Source organism: Ctenocephalides felis, unplaced genomic scaffold (genome assembly GCF_003426905.1).
Source record: "Ctenocephalides felis isolate EL2017-DRISC unplaced genomic scaffold, ASM342690v1 CF-g0.4_SCAFFOLD_01230, whole genome shotgun sequence".
Lineage (NCBI taxonomy): Eukaryota > Metazoa > Arthropoda > Insecta > Siphonaptera > Pulicidae > Ctenocephalides > Ctenocephalides felis.
Genome location: NW_020537384.1, coordinates 3,000 through 21,031, shown reverse-complemented (window position 1 = coordinate 21,031; position 18,032 = coordinate 3,000). Strand labels below are relative to the sequence as shown.

Here is an 18,032-nt window from a genome sequence, read left to right as displayed (position 1 = left end):
TCAATACGCTAAAGTACAATGTACGGTTCTTCAAAAAAAAAAAAGATTGGAAGTTTTCGATAAAAAAAATCACAAGCAACAAATCAAACTCAGTTACCTGCTGATCACTTATCAGTTTTACTTAATGTACCATTTTAATAATGAGGAAAAAATTGAAGGTGTGTCCATATTGCAAGGCATGCCAAAAACACAGCAAAAGTTAAGATGTCATGCAGAAAAGTTTGATACATTGAAAAAAAAAATATTAATGGCTTATCAAGCACAAACTCTAATTATAAGATATAAGTGCTTTATAATATGAAAAAAAGAGCGAAAAATTGCTCTGAATACTTATACACTTTGATTTATACATTGGTTTTATTCTTTCAAGTGGCTGATTAGATTGTTTTTAAAAATCACAATTGCATTGTGTACTGTCCATAATCTTAGGAATCAGAGTCAGTGGCAATTCTCAAATTGTTGCAAAATTTTGAAGAGCGAGACATTTTTAACTTTTTTTTTCAAAAAAATTAGCTTTATTTTTGAATTGATGCCAAGAAAATTCATTGTTTTCAAGTGAGAATAAATTGTCATGGTGTTTAAAACAAGTAAATAGAGAACAACTATCCTGACTTGTGCAAATTGTTATGGGCCAGAAAAGGTACTGCTTTTAGTGAATTTACAGTACTGCAACAAAAAGTTGATATATGTTGAGAATTTACAATTAATGAATCAAATTATTCTGTCAAACCAAAATAAGTTTATTTGAAATAACGCAATTATAATTACTCTGTGTATTTCATGGTATAATTCAATATTGACATATACCAAATATGAAACATTATACATAAAAATGAGTAGATACTGTTTTTTCTACGCTTTCTCGCCTAATACGCAAATTTGTTAGGGTTTCTGATAAATTGTTTTAACGAGGTTTTGATATTTATTTATATATATACATATATGTAATAAAGCCCAGTTAGGATGATTTCTTATATGTAATTTTAATGTTCCTTTCTACTTCATAACAGACAGCGTTCAAATATCTGACAAGATTTAATATTATCTCTTTGCAAGATATTTATTTTCCTTCACTTTCACAAATAATCAAAATTTTAGACATATATGTTAAATAACAATGTAGAAATATTAACACTATTTGTATAACACATATTCATTATCTAATATATTTCTTTGCAGTCGTGATAATTGATTTAATAAATAAAGCTATAAAGCCTATAAAACAAAGTAATAAATATCTGAATTTATTAAACAAATAAGCAATTAACGATTGAGGTTATCTGTCTGATTTTCTCTACTTTTGCTTTAAAATTTCCTTGAATCTGTTACTTAACATCCATGATGGGTTCACAATAATATCAGGTGTTAATTTTATTTACAGTTATGATATCAGCTAATGCATAATTTATTGACAGTTATCTCGTAGTTCTGTTAGAACAAGTAATCTAACGGATTATTAATTTATCTAACTCGCGTTATTTATGTATCATTTTCATAGAATATGTCATGAGCAAAATGATATTTCTTTGGCCGTTCGTGATAAGTTAACGTGTTAATGTGTCACCATACCGGCGAATTAAAATTACGCAGTTACGACTATTACTAGCTCAGATCTACTTATATTACCACAAACTTGCTACTTGATGTATTACTAAACTTATTTACAAAACATTTCATGTGAATAAATCTGAATCTGGATAAGGCAATCACCACTCGCTTTCTGCAATTTGCGTGCACTTGCAACTTGCTAATGGACAAAATGCTCTTCAGATCCAGTTTACTACACGAAAATAACATTTCAAAGAAAAATGTTATTTTATCATATCAAAGTGCGTGCGAGCACAACATACGTTAAACATGTAAATTTCCTGTTAGAAAGTCCAATGTTTTATTTTCTCTACTGGACAGTGAAAATCCTTTGTGAATTGCGTTGCAATAAAAATAACTCACTTCTTTGCGGTTTTCTTTAGTTTTATGTTTAGGAAACGATAAACGATTTCAGCACAGAATCAAATCGAACCATTTCGAAATTGTTTTATCCCAGAGAAATGGAAAAGTTCAAAGGAAAATTCTGGAACGTTATAAAACTGAAAAATAAAATCCCACAAATAAAAATTTAGTTATACTTTCTCTTTCGATTTGACGAATTTTTGAATGCCAATCGCATTTTATGCAATTTTTTTTAAGTAAAATTTATGTATTTTATACAAGTTAATACAAAATAACCTACACCCTAAAAATAAATAATTTAGCAAAATGTAAGCTGTAAATCTGTTCATTTACGCAAGCAAGTCTTTTGTAACTACAACTTTACAATTTGCGACAAAAATACATACAATAGTTTGCTTTTCCATTTTATTACATCTGTTTGTAAGAACGTAATCGACTTCTAAATTAAACTATATAGACTAATTTTAGTATATACTTTACTTCGAACAGAAGAAAATAATTAGAAAAATTATACATGACACACTCACTTCAACTTCCTGAAATTATAGTTTTAATCAGAAAAAATTCAAAATCTTTCAAATGCTCAATAAACATCAATAAAACTTTAAATTCAATTTCAATAGGTTCTGTAACAAAATATATGTTTTAGTATTATAACAATGTATTATAATACTAGACGGCAAGAGTTCAACAAACTTATTCTAATTTTCAATTTACCAATACTGCAAATTTACAGAAAATATTTTATTATTAAATTTTTATTACATTTCTATTTTGTAAATGTTGTGTTGCCTATAAATAAGATTCATGTTTTTTCACTCATATTTAATATTTTTGACACATATATAATATTAACTAGATTTACAATAATAGTTTTGCTAAATTTATTAAAATTAACCCTTTCCATATCTTGCGTTTTAACACTCTTTCCAATTTATTAACTTCCCGTAGGGTAAGTTATTGTAATGAGCCGAAAATAAGAATTGAAAATTTTTACATTTCTCGACGTTTTGAAGGTTTCTGAACATTTTGGCATACTTCAGAAAAATTGGATGTGTGTGTGTGTGTGTATGTATGTATCGATACAAATTTTCGCCCACGTTTTCGGGCGTACGGATCAACCGATTTGAATGGTTTAAAAAACATTCGATTCCTATTGATAAGGAGATGTGTTGATTAGTTTTTGGTAGAGGCAGGTCCAGCAGGTACGAAGATAACGAGCTAAGAGTGCAGAAAATAGAAATCGAATTTTTGAGAAAACGGAGCATCCGATTTGAATGATCTAAAAAACATTCAATTAGTAATGATTGGAAGAAGGGGTTATTAGTTTTTCGCAAAAATAGGCCCAGCCATTTCGAAGATACAGAGCTAAATGTACAAAAAATGGCAGTTTTTGAGAGAACTAAGCGTCAGATTCAATTGATTCAAAGAACTTTCTGCTTGTCTTAACAAAATAATTGATTTTGGAAAAAAAAATTTGTTTCAATTTTTTTTTTTTTTTTTTAATTTTTTGTATATCGAAAATGATAATTCAGATTTTATTTTTAATTCTGACTATAGTTCTAATATACTTTAAACAAATAATTTCAACTCTGCAATTCAGTTTATATAATTCTTATAAATATTAGACAATGTTACAATATTTATAATAATCTATTTGAAAACATTCAATATTCCTCGAACATTTCGTTACGGTACGAGAAGTTCCAGCAATTTGCCTTAAGGCACGATGCCACCCACCCCACTAGTTTATTTTTATTTTTCATAGACAATAAGATCTTCTTTTTGGGTTTAATATTCTGAATTAAACATTATATATAAAAATATAAACTAAAAATTTTACATTTATTTCTTTTTTGAAGAAAAAAACAACTTTGACAACTCTATTAAACTACCATTTTGTAAATATATTATAAGCTTTAAATAAAATATTTGAAAATAATTTATTATGAAGATAATGATGAATAATATCCAATATTTTTAAAATAGAAATGAGATTATAAAGAAGCGCACTTCCTCATATCGATGTGTACGATTTATCATGGAGTGATAAACAGAATTGCGAATTCGACTTATTATGACTAATATGTAGCCTGAATCGCTTGCGTCGCAAATTTCTAATTAAATCAAAAGTGATTATTATATGCGTTGGGAAGAACGTGTTTCGAACGCATTCACGTTATTCCCTACTATTAGCGTGTTTTTTAGCGCGTGCTTTCTTTTCTAAACAATTTTACTTGAATGATTCATGAGTTGTAAGATTCATATTTTCTTTACTCATACTCGATGATATACGCAACATTATCATGATACGTTTATGCGATCTTTAGCACTTTTACATCACTTCTGTGACGTTCTATTATTAAACTGAAAAATTGAATAATTAATTTCTAGTCTACCGTCGTGGTGTAGTGGTTAAGAACTTTTGACCTAGCTTAAACTAGTCAGTGGTATAATCCCAATCAAGGGCTTCTCGATATCAAGCAATATGATATCAAATTTTTACTTTAGTTTATTGATTTCAAATATAATCAAGTGAAAATTGAGTTTTTTGGGGGTATTGCTCCAACACATATATGCCAACAATATTACATCACATCATGTCTAATATAAATTTGTAGTCAATATAAAAAAAAAGTTGACCGCTTGGTTGCTCTCTTAAGAAAAATACCTGGTTTAGATGTACGATAGCAAACACAGATTATAAAACAAGTAGTTTTGATCGCTGTTAAAATTATAAATAAAAATTGATAATCAAATTCAATTAACTGATGAATATTTTCATTTTTTTTCTATTCAGGTAATAATTTTGAGTGGAACAAACAAGTAGCTTAGTTTTTGTTAAATAATATATTTTAATTTTTTTCATAATTATTGGTTTTTTACCCCAGTTGTCTTATAGCAGAAAATTTTGTCGAGTTATGAAATTAAACAAACATAAAAATCACATAATTTATTCGAAAAATTATTTTAAATAAAATAAATAACTAGCTTTTTTTTATTAAAAAATAGTTAGATTCTTTTTGTAAAAATATATACATTTCAAACCGGTCAGCTTTTTTTGGTTTTTCCAGATTTTTATTTCATTCTATATAAAATGTATGTTTGCCTATATTTTTTAACATAAATACCTATTTTCAGTTGACGATGACAAAAACAATTATTTTAACCCTTTCCACTCGCGAATTCCGAGATTTATATGAATTTTGCCGCCGGAGTGGCGGCATCCGAGTGGAAAGGGTTAATTTTAATAAAATTTAGCGAAACTATTATTGTAAATCTAGTTAATATTATATATGTGTCAAAAATATTAAACATGAGTAAAAAAAACATGAATCTTATTTATAAGCAACACAACATTTACAAAAATAGAAATGTAATACAAATTTCATATAATTTGATAATAAAATATTTTCTGTAAATTTGCAGTATTAGTAAATTGAAAATTAGAATAAGTTTATTTGGACTTCATATTTTTTATGCAGTAATGGCCCCAAAAGACTGTTTTCACTTAAGATAATATTTGAGATTTGTGATTTCAAGTGAAAACTTAAAATCATACTACTTGTCACCTAGCTCACCGAGACTGGGATTAGGAATCGCTAGTCCGTATCACGGCTGACTTTCAGTTTTAACATTCCGCTTTTCCGAATAATAAGATTTTTTCTATTAGAGCAGACAAAATCAGACTCATAAGACTAAAAACTTAAGAGTTTTATGAACTGTTCTGATTTAGTAGAGTGCCCATGTTAACTGTTAACGTATACGTAGTTTTGTAGAGGACAACCCAACGGTTGGCCTATCTCCGCTTGATACATTTTTTTAATAAATTTTTTTAGAACTGATCATTTTTAATTTGATGCAGCTCTGCCGGAAAAATGCTATTTTCGCTTGGAAATTTTACATCTATATTTTCAAGTGAAAACCGATGACACTACTGTTTGACATCGGCTGTCCGAAGTGGGTATTTATACTGAAACCTTCTGTTGGAAGGCAAAATTTGGGGGAAATCCGTAAATAATGAATCTACTTAATTATTGTGTATATGACCGGATATCGCCAACAATTATAAAAATGACTAAAGCCATCTACGCTTAAGACAATATGTTGACGAAAACTACAAATTGTAACAACATATCAATATCCTATAATTTTATGTCATTAACAATAAATAATTATCTATTAATTGATGTTCCAAGTAAACTCAAGTAAGTAGAAAAAGTACATGTGATGTCATTAATATCACTTGTAAGTAAAATACCGTGATGCGACTAATTGCAAGATGCATTGCGAGATTCCACTAGAACAAATTGATTTACGCGAACCCGAGCTGAAAACAAAACCCGTCGTTAGAAACAATTAGATACGTTTCAAAGATTGAATCATTATTTCGTGTTTATGACGATTATTTGTATAAAATAACACAATCTATCTAGTCACGATTTACAGCAGGGCTTTACCGCAGAATTTATTAATTAGTTGCAAAATATGACTACATCCTGGTCATATTTTTCACAATTGCGTATAAAAGGACGACATCGGAAGAGATGGTTTTAAAAAACAACTAGTGTTTGTATTGTTCGTACTGAAGAAGAGACTAAAATAATGAAAGTAAGTGAAAAAAAATATTATTATCAACTATTTTATCCTAAGTGTAGTTGAAGTATGTTATAGTTTGTTTTGCCAATAAAAAGTGAAGTATCAGTTCAAAATGTTTATCCTTGTACGACAAAATTAAACAGACACGCGAGATAAAAAAATCACTTTTAACGATTTCCTCAAATTTTGCGTATATTGTCTAATTTAATTTCATTAGCTTCACGTAGGGTAAGTTATAGTAATCATCCAAAAATCGAAAATGAAAATTTTTGCATGTTTTCACGATTCAGAAGATTCTGAACATTTGTGTGTGTTTTGTGGGGGTACAAATTTTCGTCCACAATTTCGGGCGCATGTATTTTAAAATATTCAAAAAACATTCAATTTCTACTGAGAGGGATACATGCTAGCTAGTTTTTGGCAAAGACAGGTCCAGCCGTTTCGCAAATACGAAGCAGAGAGTGCAGAAAATATAAATTAAATTTTTGAGAGAACAGACAATCCGATTTGAATGATTCAAAAAACATTTAATCCGTAATGATGAGGAAAATGGTGATTAGTTTTTAGCAAAGACAGGTCTATCCGTGTTGGAGATAAGGGGCTAAATGTGCAAAAAATGGTAGTTTTTGAGAGAACGAAGCATCCGATTTGAATGATATAAAAAAACTTTGATACCAATTTTCGTACACGATTTCGGCGCACGGATTAATCGATTTTCAATATTAAAAAAGCATTCGATTCGTACTGATGAGGAGACATGCTGGCTAGATTTTGGCAAAGACAGATCCAGCCGTTTCGGAGACACAAAGCATAGAGTGCAGAAAATATAAATTAAATTTTTGAGAGAACAGACCATCCAATTTGAATGATTCAAAAAACATTTAATTGGTAATGATGAGGAAAAATGGTGATTAGTTTTTGGCAAAGATAAGTCTTATCATTTTGGCGATAAAAAGCTAAACGTGCAAAAAATGGTAGTTTTTGAGAGAACGAAGCACCCGATTTGAATGATATAAAAAACCTTTGATACAAATTTTCGTACACGATTTCGGGCGCATGGATCAACCGATTTTTAATATTCAATACTGATTAGTTCATTGTGATTCATTACTGATTAAACTAAACATGCTGATTAGTTTTTGGCAAAGATAGATCCAGCCCTTTCGGAGATACGAAGCATAGAGTGCAGAAAATATAAATTAAATTTTTGAGAGAACAGGCCATCCGATTTGAATGATTCAAAAAACATTTAATTCGTAATGATAGGAAAAAGTGGTGATTACTTTTTGGAAAAGACAGGTCTAATTGTTTTGGAGATATGGGGCTAAATGTGCAAAAAACTGTAGTTTTTGAGAGAACGAAGCATCCGATTTGAATGATATAAAAAACCTTTGATACAAATTTTCGTACACGATTTCGGACGCATGGATCAACCGATTTTTAATATTCAAAAAGCATTCGATTCGTACTGATGAGGAGACGTGCTGGCTAGATTTTGGCAAAGACAGATCCAGTCGTTTCGAAGACACGAAGCATAGAGTGCAGAAAATATAAATTAAATTTTTGAGAGAACAGACCATCCGATTTGAATGATTCTAAAAACATTAATGGGGAGATATGCTGATTAGTTTTTGGCAAAAACAGATCCAGCCGTTCCGAAGACATAAAGCATAGAATGCAGAAAATATAAATTAAATTTTTGAGAGAACAGACAAACAGAGATTTAAAAAAGCTTTTGCTTGTATTGACAAAACGATTGCTTCTGAGGAAAGCAAAAAAAATTTTATAAATTTTTCAATTTTGAAAATAATTCGGAATTTAATTCTAATTCTAGCTAAAATTCTAAAGCTCACTCATATATTTGAAATATCAATTATTATAATATATTTAAAAACATATAGTATTCTTCAAATATTCGCCTTGCCAAACTATACCCTGATCGACCCATAGCAGCGGATGGTACTTGGCACGTCACAGATTTTCCTTCAACTCGAATAAATCTTTTGTTTTGTTTTTTTTTTTTTAGTGTATTTATCTATTATTATAGATATTGTTAGGTTTTTTTTTGAGGAAAATTTTCTTTCCTCTTTTTTTATCACACAAAAAAATCTTTGAATATTTTATTACGGTACGGAAAGTTCCAGCAACTTGCCTTAAGGCACGATGCCATACTCCACTAGTTTTTCTTTATCATCATATTAGGTACATTAAATAGGCATTATACTCAGTGAGTTCTTTATATTTTGGTTTCTGATAAGTCCATTAAAAATTATTTACAAACAATTTAGATATTTTACATTTTCCCATCTCACAAACAATTTGGTTTTATGATAACATTACTGAAGAGTTTGCTTCAGGAGTTTATTTATAAAATAGAAATTGATATTATTTATTAACCTATTTTGCAGCATAAACTAAATCGATTTTAAAAATTAATTCATCATTTCTTCAATTAGAATTTTTTTTTCAAAGTATTCGGAATTGTTACCAAATAAAATGAAGAAAAGAATTCAAAAAAACTTTTATTATCAGAGTTATTAATTTAAACTTTGTATATTTATTTTTCCAGTCGTTTTCTGCATTTGCCATAATGGCAGTAGCCATTTTCTTGATCTATGGAAGTCAAGCAGAAGCTAAAAAAGGTTATGGAGGAGGCTATGGCGGTATCGGCTATGGAGGAGGTCCTGGTGGAGGATATATTGGTGGCTATGGCGGACACGGAGGATATGGAGGATATGGAGGACATGGTCATGGTCATGGTTATGGCGGTTATGGAGGTGGTCATGGAGGTTATGGCGGAGGCCACGGGGGTTACGGAGGTCACGGAGGCTATGGGGGATATGGTGGTTATGGAGGGGGTTACGGAGGCGGTTTTCAAGGAATATTTGGAAAAGGAAAATATAAAGGATAATTATTTTAAAACAACTATTTGGCCTAACTATAATTCTATCTATAAATCTGCCAAATAATGAAGGGCGTACCAAAGTCTTTTTGTGGAGCATTTACGTTATATAAATGAATAAATATTTATGTTAAATATATTAATCATTGTCTATACTAATATATGTATGATAATCAAAGCCAATCAAAATATATAATTTTATATAATTAAAGCCAATCAAGTACAGTGAGTATTGCTTGTATTGTTCTATTATTTTAATGTCATTAGACAGAAAAATTAGTACATCGCAAGTTTATTTATTAATAGTTCTATTATTGTACTTAGAGATAAAGAAAACAGATGAATAGATTATTATAATATAGAAAACATAAGAATGTACGCTTCTGCATAGTTAACATATCTACGTCCTTATATTATATATGTGTATATGTTTCAATATCAATATAAAGCTAAACTGTCAAAAACAACTTTCTGCTGCTAATTTTTTTATATATTATTTCAAGAAGGAATGTGGCAGTGCACGCGGTCAATGAAGCACCCAAAAGTAAAAATATGAACCATAGTTCTTCCATAGAAAAACTGGTCTTATTTGCCGGTTTTGGCATCCGAGATAACTGCAACTGGGATATGAAAACTGAATCTCTATATATTTTATCATATAATCCGGCTTCACGAATTCTTTTCACCATAGAGTTGATGCGAGTTAAATACGGGCTTCTTCTTATAACCAGTAATGCAAGGAATGCTCTCATATTTTCTTCGTCAGAAATTACGTTGACCAAACTTGAACCAGTTTTATTAGAATACCATTTACTTCCATAAACATCGATAAAAGATTTTAATACTAAAAACGCACTATCTTTGTTATTAATAACTCTATCTATACCTTCATCATACTCAGTAACTTTAATCATACGAGCTTTTACTTTTTCATTGATTTTTTCTCCAAGAGCTCGAAATGGATTATAACTTGCGGTTCCAATTGTCATCAAAATTTTCAAATTGCTATTTGCAAGTTCTCTTAAATTCTTCAAATTCACTGATTTTGTTTCCAGAGTTAATATTTTCACCATGTTGCCCTGATAAGTCAAATTAACCACCATCGTCATAAATATAAGAACGATGAAAAGACTTTTGTGAAATCTATTCGTAGGTACTTTATAAGACACTAGTAAATAATAAGCAAGAAGTTCTATAAAATGCTTGGAAAGATCGAATTTTTTATATGTCTTAGCGTAATGACAATGAAGTTTATGGTGAATATACTTAAGTAAAACTGCAATTACGCATGTAATTGTTAATCCAGAATATGTCCTTTTGCCCACTATGCTGGTAAAAGTGCTCTTCAAATTGGCTATTTTATTAGGAGTAATGAAGCAATGTGATGTTTCGCCCAGAATAGAAGAAAATGTTGCATTTTCAAGAAAATTGTGCTCATAAACTCTAACATTTGCTACAAATTCAACCTCTTCGCGTTCTAAAAGTCCTATAAGTCCCACAACAGAACCATTTTCTAAAAGTCCACCATAAGCAGCGACGTCTCGTGGAATTATTGACATAGGCTTAAAATTCATGTAACGTGATATTAAATTCAAGACATTTCCATAAACTTTTGTGTGTCTTAAAATATCTCCATCGTTTACCATTTCCAAGTATCCAGGAAAGTTTATCACGCCGGTTCGCACTGGGTACTCGCGCAAATTCAATATTCGATTGTGAAATATTTTTTGAGAATGTATTATATTTTTTTCATTGAATGCATGTCTAAATATTGAAATTCTATGTATGCCTTGTTGACTATTTTGATATGCAGCAAATGGATCAAAAAATGAAATGTCAATTTTCATCTCCATTACTCCCATGTCTGATTTCTTTTGATTTAATTGAAAGTTTAGAATATTGAGTATTTTGTAATTGGTCCAAGCGAGTTTTAATAAACCATCCAAATCATTGGTTTTATCAGTCATTAAAATAATGTTTTTTGTATTGCATTTTTCATTATATAAAATACGAAAGAAGAGTTCAATCAATTTTAAAGAATTTGTTATAAGAATGTAAACAAGGCTATCGTGACTGTCGATATCCAAGACATCCATTATAATTTTTTCTTCTGGTAGGTCCCTGCATAAATATACCTGATTAAATAGGACAATTTTAAATTATATATCATTATTAAAAATATATTCCAAATCAATTACTTTTCGAACACAAAGGAAGAAAATGTTATAGGAATTTTAGCGTTAGATAGTAGGCACTGTACTTCCTGATTGCTAATAGCAGGCGAAGAAAAACTTTTGCGACCAAAAGATATGTAATGCAGCCCCAAAACATTCTAAAAGTAATAATATAATAAAAAAAAGTTTGAAATAGCATTTAAAATAATTCAATAATCATACCTTAGCTATGTGCTTAGCGTAACTCCAAAACAAGTATCTCAGTTCGTCACATTGCGATTTCTGTATATCAAAATTATTTCTTTCCGAAAAAGCAAAGCGCAAAAATATAATTTTCAAAAACAAATTCACAAAAATTTTCATATTTCTATTTTACAACATTGAATTATAAATACTCTCACAACAATTTTCAATGTAATGTAACTAGTCCGAAAATAAAACAAGGAATGATTAGTTTTTCATGTGCAAAACTTTCCTGAGATATCACTAAACACAAATTTATGATAAATATTAAATACTATGGGCCCTGGCTTATTGCGCGTGTTCCGAACACGGCAATGGTATAAATTTTTGATGAAATCATGTCTCATTGACAGATAAAATATGAATGAAGATTATAGAGTTACAAAATATTTCTATAAAGAGCCTTGCCAGACATGGCATGTGTAAAAATAATAAAAAATATCCAAAACTGCCACATACCTGCTGAAATTGATCTACGAGTAAATTTTAGTTCACTTACAAATTTGACATAAAAGCCTTATTACAATAGATCAATTCATTGCTTATATATAGCACATTCGCCAAAATAGTTTTAAATTTAAATAAATATTATATGGAATAACTCAAGAGACATTTAGAGAGATAATAGAAATACACACAACATCCGAACCTTTAATCAAAATCACATCTACTTAAAGTGTATATTATTACGTATTTGTACGTTTCAAGTTTTGGAACTGATACAATTTTCTTATTTCTTCCTACCGCTATTTTCCCTAAAAAACTAGGAAGTATTACTACACACATATGTAGTTCTACTAAAAGAACATTTCCCCGTTAATAATATTTTTATTAATAAAAGTCGTTCTAATCACAGCCTAATCGCTAAGTACATAAATCGTTCACATAGTAATTTAATCAAATAATGTTATTTGGAACTCTACGCCTTTTCCTATATATTTTGGTAAAATGGTATCTTCAATTTGATGACTTGTATCAATATTTACGAGAAGATATTTTATAGAGAAATATAGGTATGTCCACTTGAGCAAAAAGCTCTTCACATAAAATCCTTATTTGAATTACTTCAAGGTCATTATAATTAATTAGAGCTTTCAGACGTTTCTAAATATTTTTATTAATGTACTTAATTCAACTAATTATGGAAAAATGATATTACAAATGTTTGCCAATTAACTTAATTACTCTGCATCAGTTGTAAATACTTTAAAAAATTATAAAAATTTTAATAATGTTTCATGGGCCGTCGAATTTGAGATGTTTGTGAGGCTAAACTTCATTCACCATTCATCTTATCAAATATTATTATTCAAAGAAATTAAGAAAAAAAAGATATAAATATTGTCAAATTTCATCATTAAAATTTCTAATTTATCTTATCGCCAGATTATAAAGAAATTTTTTTTCAGGCATTCCATATATTTTCAACAATTTGAAAATTTTCATTTTTCATTAATTTTATGCCTAGCGAATTTTTAGTTCATGTAATAATCCTATTTATCCAATACTTATTTACATATTGGAAAATTGTATTAAATTGCCTTAAGGCACAATTAATATATTATTATTATTATTAGTTGTGCCCCCTATATAATTTCATATTAGTATGCGCCCCCAAATTTGGAAACCATTGATATGCTCCCACATATAGTTACGACTAAAGGATTTTATCTAAGATTTTATTCATGTTTTTAGATAATCTTCAAAACCTAGAAAGCAATTTCCTTTTCAATTTCGTTATTGGTGTGGTGAACAAATTGAAGCATTCAAATTATACATTCAAAGAAAAAAAATTCTATTTAAAGAATTCAAAAACTCAAATTAGACCATTGTAGTATAAATAGTGTAACCAAAAACTGGTTATAAATAAAAACATAATAGTAAAATAAATATTGACTGTTGTATTATTTATTGTCAAAGACGTACTATGAATAAAAATCCGAATTAATAAAAATAAAATTGAATATACAAAGAATACAATGATACGGCTAGAATTTGATATATGTACTTATCAAATATCGCATCTTGGAACATAACCTAATTTTGAAAAAATGTTCTAATGTCTAATGAAAATACTAAATCGAAAAAAATTCGTTTTTATTATTTCTTTTATTAATTACAATCTGTCCTTACACAATAAAAAAAATAAGACATTCAGTAATTTAGAAGGTACATGAACATTTAACATCTATTCTAAAGGGATACTCAGTAGTAAGCCTTATCATCTTTGATAAATAAATGAAATTGAATTGCTGTGATATGAAGTGAATAAAAAACAAAAATTTTACATTTATAGTTTTTGTAAATTATTATCAACTTTATTTTACAAGCTAGAATCAATAAAAAATTAGTACGACATTCATTTATATTTTATTAATAAACATTCTATTTTTAGCACAATCATTATCATTTTCAATAGACGTTCCTATTATAACATTATTTATGTTATCACACATATAAAATTCTTCTGTCAATCACTTTCTTATATATTACTTCCAAGAAAAACACTGAGACACACACACCCATCAATCCACCCCATAGAATGAATATAAGTCGAAGTTCTTCTAAGGAAAACTTGATTTTGTTTACGCTTTTGGGTATTCGAAGAAATCGTAATTGCGTTACAAAAACCGAATCATCATATATTTTATCATATAAACCACCTTCTCGTATTCTTCTTACCATATCATCAATACGTTCTCTATAAGGACTACGTTTTAAAATCATCAGAGCGAGATAGGTATTCATTGGTTCTTCTTGGTCAGAAATCATGTGAATAAGATTAGTTTCTGTTTCATTGGAATACCATTTATATCCGTAAATATCAATAAAAGAACGAAGAACCAGAAAAACGCAGTCTCTTTGATACATTACCTGGTGAATACCATCTTGATACTCATTTACGAAATAAGTTCTATTTCTCATCTTTTTGCTTGTTTCTTCACCAAAAGTTGCAAAAGGTTCAAAATCTAGTTTGCCTAGAGGTAGAAGTATTCTAAAGTCAGTATCTATTATATCTGCTAAAGATTCTAAATTTTTAGTTTTTGTTTCAGTTGCTAGAATCTTTACCATATTTCCTTGATAAGTTATATTAACCACCATAGCCATAAAAATGACGGCCAGGAAAATACGTCGATTGTAATTTGTTTTGGGTGTTTTGTATGAAACTGTAAGAAACATCGCCAAAATAACTAGAAGATTGTTTCCTATATCAAATCTTTTATAGTTGTTCAATTTGTGAAAACTATATTCGATAATAGTTAGCAAAAATGCTGTGAGAGTTAAGGCAATGTAAGTCTTCTTGCCTACTATATCAACAAAGGTATACTTATATGCTGTATGCATGTTAGGTGATATGAAATTATTTGAAGTTTCTCCAATAAAAGCACTCAAAGTCCAATTTTGTTCACCACCACGATTTGCAACTCTAATATTAGCTGATAATTCAACTTCTTCGCGTTCTAGTAAGCCCCATAGACCAACTGCGGTTCCATTTGATAAAATTCCCCCGTATGCTTTGATATCAGGTGGAAATATTGAAATTGGTGTAAAGTTCATATAATTTGATATTAAATTCATAATATTTCCGTAAATTTTAGTATATATTATACTATCACCATTAATTTCAATTTCTAAATATCCAGGAAAATTAATTACACCTATTGGAATAGGATACTGGTGCAAATTTAGTAAACGGTTTCGCAAAGTATTTTCGAAGTTTATAAGTGGCTTTTCATCTAATAAGTTATTATTAACTATCACTTTGAAGATACCACATGGTTCACTTATATGTTCTAGAAATGGATCATAAAATGATAGTTCAATTTCTATTTCACTAATAATACTATCAATCTGGTTAATTTGAAAATTTATTACATTTAACATCTTATAGTTTGTCCAGGATAATTTCAAAAAATCTTTCATACCTTCTTTTAAATCACTAATAATTATCATAAATTTACTGTTACAATTATATTTATATAGTGTTTTTGAAACCGCATTTATTAAATCCAATGAATTTGAAACAATCACATATTCGTAATTGTCACATGCATAATTATTCAAAATTTGCTCTTCTTCTGGTAGATGTCTACATAAGAAAATTCATTTTATTAATATTGAATATATGTAAAATTAGATATAAAACTTGCACAATATTTGAGTGAAACTCTTTTGTTGATTTTACCTAATTCTCTAATTCAATTTCAGAAAATAAATACTCGAAGTTCAAATAAATTTAAAAATCTGATTGTTTGTCATTTTCTTTGTTGGTTGCTCTTACTTCATGATTCTTTTAATATACTATATAATTTAGCTACTGATTTGCAATATTAAGTTAAAAGCTTCTAATTATGATTATAAATACTTTTAATAATATAGCTCAGAATTGTTAGTGCTCAAATAACAAAAAAATTATTCATTACAAAACGAAATATATTCATCGGATCTAAAAATGGTGAGGTTGCAAAAAATATACTTGTTAAAAATGCTCATTTACTTCATATTCATTTCCATTCTTTCTATACGTATAAATTGATCAAACATTTTACTGCAAAGAACTAATAAGCTATTCCAAAAAAAATGTGCGAGGAAAAAATTGTTTTTCACGAACACACAAAATTGATTATAAAATTGTATCCAAAAAGTGTACCACATAGAAAATTATATGTAATTTAAATAAACAAATCTAATTACTCGTTAACTGGAAAGAAAGAAATTCTAAAGGGAGCATCATCGTCAATTAGGCAAGGCCATAATTCACTAATCGAAAATGTTGATGAATTATTCATATGAGCATGTACTATGAAATGCACTCCAAGTACATTCTGAAAAAGATCAAAAAACAATTTCGTACTCGATTTATTTTAAATTGAGAATATCGCAATACTATACCTTCACAATATTTCTCGTAATAGTCCAAAAAACATATTTTATATCATCACAATCTATGTACTCCTGATTGAAGTTGACAGATATGGATAATGAGGTCGTTAAAAATATGTATGTTATATAAAACAAAAAAACTATTTTCATATCACACAACTTTTTCCAGTAATTAATAAAAAATACTTGCTCTGTCTGTGAATGTTGGATCCACAATAAATTTATAACGTATGGCATTGACCAAACTGTTTTCTGACCAATTCAAATTGTTCTTGATGAATATTAAATATGTATGATTTGCTAACTGAAAGCACGTGAATTGATTTGTTTTCGGATACGGAGAAATAAATACATCGAGTTCATTAAGAGAGTCTATATTTATACGAAATGTGCCCTATAATTTATGCTTCATGCCTATCAACTTGATAAATTTGAACTAATAATTTTGGAACCAAGTTTCTTGTAATTATGTATATATTTTTGTTAGTAAATTGAAACTTATTTTTTTATAATGCAAAAATGATCATTAGCAATAAAAAAACACGTTCAAATAATGGCAACAACAAAACTTATCATTAAAGCACTAAATTGTAATATATATATTTGAAAGAAGAGGAAATAATAATTTCTCTTACATTTCCAATATTCAATATATAATTTACGTGTGAATCAAAATATGCCTTAATGAAGAATAAGCACCTCATGTTGTTGTTTTTATATCAAGCTAGGGTTCTCAAAATAATTAGGAATTAAAGTCATAGTTTAAATATATTCTTATAAAAATTAAACAGTAATGATATGTTTAAAGTCTACTTTTGCATGTTCTACCCAAAATTCGCAATTTATAACTGATAAACAAAAATCGACAAAAAATTTATTCAATTGAATAAATTTATCCAATTCCACAAAATAGGAAATCAATATATTTTAGTTCAGTTGATAAATATCACAGTATAAAAATTTGCAAATTTTATTTTTACTCAATTTGTTGGCGGATTTTTTATTATCATACTTTAGTAGCAACAAGGTTAATTTTATCAAGGAAACATAGATTGAATAATATTTACAATAACGTGGTAATAAATTTATTGTAATAATAAAATAAACTAGTGGAGTGTATGGCATCGTGCCTTAAAGCAAATTGCTGGAACTTCCCGTACCGTAACGAAATGTTCGAGGGATATTAAATGTTTTCAAGTAGATTATTATAAATATTGTAACATTGTCTAATATTTACAAGAATTATATAAACTGAATTGCAAAGTTGAAATTATCGGTTT

General features: G+C 28.5%; 2 protein-coding genes across 2 annotated transcripts; one reads left to right on the top strand and one right to left on the bottom strand.

Moving 5' to 3' along the window:
- The first annotated feature begins 6,520 nt into the window (after positions 1 to 6,520).
- LOC113369321 (keratin-associated protein 19-2-like) lies at positions 6,521 to 9,624 on the top strand. Its single transcript, XM_026610101.1, has 2 exons — positions 6,521 to 6,561; positions 9,119 to 9,624. The coding sequence occupies exons 1-2, from the start codon at positions 6,556 to 6,558 to the stop codon at positions 9,458 to 9,460; spliced, it is 348 nt and encodes a 115-aa protein (XP_026465886.1). The 5' UTR covers positions 6,521 to 6,555; the 3' UTR covers positions 9,461 to 9,624.
- Positions 9,625 to 9,900: 276 nt separating this feature from the next.
- On the bottom strand, positions 9,901 to 11,313 carry LOC113369320. Its single transcript, XM_026610100.1, has one exon. It carries the CDS (start codon positions 11,311 to 11,313, stop codon positions 9,901 to 9,903), a length of 1,413 nt encoding a protein of 470 aa, XP_026465885.1.
- Positions 11,314 to 18,032: the final 6,719 nt, after the last annotated feature.